The 5207-nt window shown below is 39.3% G+C and overlaps 1 protein-coding gene and 1 long non-coding RNA gene across 2 annotated transcripts; one reads left to right on the top strand and one right to left on the bottom strand.

Annotated features, from left to right (window-relative positions):
* Positions 1–2378: 2378 nt before the first annotated feature.
* LOC149105585 (uncharacterized) lies at positions 2379–3564 on the bottom strand. The gene is made up of 2 exons (XR_016201165.1): positions 3424–3564; positions 2379–2735 (listed from the first exon to the last, which is right to left on the bottom strand). It is a non-coding gene; the product is annotated as an uncharacterized LOC149105585 (long non-coding RNA).
* On the top strand, positions 2741–5207 carry LOC149105584 (uncharacterized). Its single transcript, XM_089270728.1, has 2 exons — positions 2741–3205; positions 3442–5207. The coding sequence occupies exons 1-2, from the start codon at positions 3065–3067 to the stop codon at positions 4336–4338; spliced, it is 1038 nt and encodes a 345-aa protein (XP_089126854.1). The 5' UTR covers positions 2741–3064; the 3' UTR covers positions 4339–5207.

The following is a 5207-nucleotide window of genomic DNA, read 5'->3' as shown; positions in this document are numbered from 1 at the left end:
TGTCTCTGAACAAAACCAAAGGCTAAAAGGGGTAAAAATATCACGTCTAATAACCCATAAAAATAATTTCGGAAGTTAAAGTGATACCTTGCGTGACCCCTATCAGCTATACCCTACAGCTACGATCACGTCATCACCAGATGCACAAAAAGTTTTTGAGGTTTGAGCAATACTACTGTTACCATGCCCAAGGTCTTTAGTTGTTCCGACTGCGAAAACAACTACCAAACAGGTCGTGGATTAAGGAAACATTTCCAAACTCACCCAAGCCACAAGCGCGAAGAAAACGTAAGAAACCCACCCCTGCAAGCTGCTGCTGCAGCAAATAATTTCCTGGACGTCCCGCACCACCACCGCTCTGCGAGGCTAAAGGAACTTTTGAAACTTTTAACACCAGATGAATTTTCAACTGTGGTTTTGTGTAATATTTCCAGACATGTGTCAACTTCCTCATTTCTGTTATCAAGAAGTAAACTTACACAGGGCTCAGTTTCCGAAAGCAAGTTGCGAGGAGAATTGGAAGTACTTGTTGCGATGTTAGCCGAGTGTTACCCAGACTCGCTTCTTTATTCCTTGAAACAACAGTCAGTTTCTACCCTTTATTCCAAACCACAAGATGAAGGTATATTCCCGAATTATCACTCCAAGGAAAAACTTTTGACTCCAGCAAAATGCCGAGAATGGGCTCATTTTATTGACGATTTAAACATGCCTCAACATCAACAAGAAAAAGCTGAGCTGGTCGACTTTGTTATTTCACATAAGGATGGAGAATTTTTAAAGAGGACACTCGTGCCAGTCATTTTTAAGAAGAATTTCAATCATTTTGTCCAGTTTGCAGCCGAACTAGTAAGTAATTTTGACATTGGCTACACTAAATATCAAAACATAGTCCGAAATCAGCTTGGTAAAGAACTAGAACATGTTTTCGGAATCAACATCATGGTACCAAAAGATGACATGTGTGAACAGCTAAAGGCACAAAAGGAGGCTCTGCAAGAAAGTTTGTCACTAACTTTTACTGAACACAATGGCGTTGTTGCAACATACACAAACGTTAAAAACACTGTGGAATGGCTACTTAGCAAAAAAAATCTGCAGGAAACAATAATGGTCCCTAAAGAAAAATTACTTGTTTATCACTACATTGATGCATTCCCATGCATGCAGTGGAGTAAGTTCTTTACTGGAGAAACAGCAATAAGAGTCAAATTAGTGGAGCCCCACAACCTGTTAAGCTCCATTGTTACAGTGTGTTCTTGGTTAGGGCCAGATAACTACAACCATGTAAGTAATCTTGGACTAGAAACCCTTCAACAGCTGTCCAGTTTGAAGTCAGTTTATCACCCAATTCTGAAGAAGAACATAGAAGTCATTGTGTGTGGTGTTGCAGATGGCTGTCAGCGAAGATCAATTACTGGAAGTTCTTCTGCAAGCTCCACTTATCCAATTCCTGAGTCACCAGACCATCAAAAGTAACTTGGGGATATGAGAGTCATCTGTAATGAGCCTGTGTGGAAAGTAGAAATGACTGAGAAAGGAGAAGAACAGTACAAGACATGGTTGGGAAAGCAAGTAGATAATACTGAAAACAGGTTATTATTTGATTAATGGTACTTTACTGAAATAAATTAATAGAATTGCCTTTTTAGAAAGAACAACAGTAGGCCTTTCCAGTGTGAGCAAACATGAGCATCATTCACTTTTTAAAACTTGAGTCTTCCAAATACAAAACAGAGGCATGAATGATAATATACATTTATATTATTATACGGTGCAACAGTTACATGTAAACAGTACCCACACACCAATCAAAGAGAAAACCTAATGTAATTCAATGTGGAAAACTTTATTAAGAGGTTTTGCACTACATGTACATGTATTCATTTTGGAAAGCACCCTTCTGTCAATTTAAATTAACAAAAATGTTTACTATCATCTTTGGCAGACGAGAATATGCAAAGAAGCACCTTGGTCAAACTGGACATCCTAATGCTTCTCAACTTGACCTAGCAAATTTTTACCCAGCAATGATGCACCAAGCTACAAGAGCTACAGAAACTATTGTACGAAGAATTGGCCAAGTAGCTGATGCTCTCAGACAAAATAAAAAAAAATGGGTTTTAGAAGTACAGAAAGTTGCTTGAAAAGTTTGTTTAAGCAATTATGATGTCACATTTGATCAAAATGGTGTTTTGGCCTTCTATGAAAAAGCAGAGGAACTCTTGAACAACTCTGGTTTCAGTCCTTCAGTCAGCAAAATATTGGTATGTTTTTGCACTGGCCTGAAAAAAATTTTCCAATGGATTTTAAACACTCCGAAAGAATTAACCAGACAGGAGTATGAATGTCAAGCAAGAGTTCTGTTAGGATTTCAATTTATTTTAATTTTTGGCTCTGAAACTGTTACTGCCACCGTGAAAGAACTGGTTGCTTACACTGGGTTTTATGTCGAGAAGGCTCTTAAAGATGCCGCCTTGAGTGGACTCCCTTTGACCTTGCACAATTTTAATGACAGCATCATGGAAACCAAACACAAAGAAGCCAAGCAAGGTAACTACATTTACAGTGGTGGGCGAGCAGGTGAAACAGGAAAGATAGACTATCAAAAACGAGTACTCACCCAACAATTCTGTCATGAGTGGGCATCTGTTGAGAACCGAGAGAAGAAAGGGTGCAGCTACTCGTCAGACTCTAAAGTCCACAAAAAGGAAAATGAAGATTTACCAAAACATCTAAAGAAGAAAATGCTATGAAATATATAAATGAATCTGTATAAATGTGAAAAACAAAATAAGTTTTCCCTCCATTCATTTTAAATAACTCCTAGACTACTATATACACTGCATTTAAAAAAGGATGCTTCTCAAGGCTGTGGTCAAAGAAAAATTACCAGAAGCCCAGAAGTTCCTAACCATGGAATACTGGGTGCCCAACACTTAAGCTTATATGAAAAAAGCATTTTTCCCTGTCACCTAAAGGCCAAAGTTAGTTACCTGTGGCACCCAGGCACTTCTAGTGGACTGCCCTGCTTCTTGTGTATGCTGCTGTTTAGTTGAATATCATGGACACATTCCTAATGTTCATAACACCTGTGCTATTTTGTTTAAAACAGCACATTCCTTTTCAAGACACTGAAAGAAAGTCAAGTCAAGATGAACCACCTTATGCTACCTATATATCACCAACTGCTCCTGAAATCGAGGTACATGAAGGCATTATATAAAAGCACTAACATAACAAGTTCATCTGACACACCTAAGAGGTTACCAAAAAATGTCAGGAAATTTTGTTTTGACTTATTTTAAACAGCAAAATGATGTCTCGTAGTAAGTAGAAATAAATGATCGATTTCAATGAACTGAGTTATTTGATAGTGCTAGGAATTAGAGCTCAGGTTAAAATCAGATCATATTAACTTACCTCTGTTAATTATTTCAGATGAAAGACTCAAATAAAGATGCCGACGGTAGTATTTGTGTTCGTCCTCGGCCAAAAATCGACTCCACATTAACCCAACAGATGACTCAAAACTATCTTCAGGCAGCGAAAACGCATTTCCAGTCGTCCAACGTTGTAGAAATTACAGTCGAAACGGCCAAAGAATTTGCTTCAACATCCAACAGTGGCACGGTAAATAGCTCAACAAACTTGAACAGTATCAAATCAACAGTTCAAAGTCTTAACATCACAAGAGCCGATCCAAGAGTAACACACGAGTTATTTACCATGAAGTTAAACTCAAGCAAACCACAACAGTCGGGCACATTTGTCATTGAACATCAAAGAGAAAAATCAGCCATCCTTCGAAGAAAATTCGTTATTCCATATGCAGACGTACTAGGATTACACATAGATGACAGAAAAATTATTCTGGACACGTACCAAAGACCGCAGACATTTTACAAAAAGAAAGATGAGTCCGGCCGACAGAGTTCGACAACATGGTCAGAATTCTCCGAAGGTTCCGAGACATGTACGTCTGGGTCAGATGAGAAGACTCGACTTGAAATTAACTTTCACCAGCCAAACAAACTCGTGAATACTCTAATTCACTCCGACACATATCTCCAGATGGCAGCCAACGGGGGATTACGAGAAAACTACCATCAGCAGAAGCAAGAGATCACGGAGCCTGAGGCGTTCTTCCCTGTAGCCAAAAACCCCCAAACAGTACGCGCAGCACAGCTCGCCGTCTTAGAGCTGCTTAAACAGCCAGAAGGAAGTGATGTGTCTTGGCTTATTAAAATGTTCGGTGGAATTCATCATCTTTCCAAGCAATCTTTACGCCAGAGTAGTCTTCATATCCCTGTTAGTCGCGTCGAGAAGGAGGAATGACCATTACACGGTAAGAGTTTTATCTTGTCCCGGAGCTTTGAACAGCATTATCCGCCGCTGTATCAGCACAAATAACATCTTTAACTTAATAAATCCGATTTCTTTAAACTGGCCTGGAGTATTGCAAAATTCTCAACAAGCGAAATAACATAAATGCTGAGCTAAACACGATAAAAGCCGCCAGTGTTCAATCGCCATGTGTATTTCGTTTCGCGAAACGCTCTCGAATGAATGGACCCCTAAAGCTGTTTGCGACTCGCGCGCTGATTGGTTGAAATTTGAAGACCTGTCAAACAGAGATCAGCAGGTTAATTATGATCAATTATTATGTTAATAACAAAACTACTTCTCACGGTCTTTTTTTGTTTTGTTTTGTTAGCTTTTTGTTTTTGTTTTTTGTTTTATGCAATATAGTTATGACGAAGCAGTCAAGATTTGTTTCCCATTTTAGTACGTGTCAACAGCCGGAATGGTGCTGGCTTTTGTCTAGAGCATCGGGTATCGGTCAGCGCTGTCCCAAAACTCTTGGGCCTTGGGCCCTGGGACAAGATTGGAAACTGGCAATGCTTAGTATTCCCAAATTTTGAGTAACCCAATACCCAAATCCCTAATTTTTCGGGATACCCAAAACACTGAAAGCGTAAAATATCGCAGACTGGGGCAAGTCAATTCTTCCACAGTTTTGCGCAAAAACCATATATCATCTTCCTTCTTTGGGGGATACGAGCAAGACAAAACTCAAGGGGATGGAAAAAGACAGGAGGAAAAAGACAAAAATATCTTTTCCGCGCAGGCGGAGCTCTAGGGCTTGAGCGCGCGAGCTCGACAAAAAAACCTTGCAGGTAACAAAAAAAAAAAAAAAGAATAAA

Source organism: Orbicella faveolata, unplaced genomic scaffold (assembly GCF_042242905.1).
Source record: "Orbicella faveolata isolate gen_17 unplaced genomic scaffold, um_ofav_v1 contig_34, whole genome shotgun sequence".
Classification (NCBI taxonomy): domain Eukaryota; kingdom Metazoa; phylum Cnidaria; class Anthozoa; order Scleractinia; family Merulinidae; genus Orbicella; species Orbicella faveolata.
The sequence above is the reverse complement of the archived record's forward strand: the minus strand, read 5'-3'. Positions and strand labels throughout refer to the sequence as shown.

Coding starts and splice junctions, on each gene's coding strand:
- LOC149105584 (XM_089270728.1), top strand. CDS start 3,065: ATGGACACATTCCTAATGTTCATAACACCTGTGCTATTTTGTTTAAAA. Junction 3,206..3,441: donor CAACTGCTCCTGAAATCGAG/GTACATGAAGGC, acceptor TAATTATTTCAG/ATGAAAGACTCAAATAAAGA.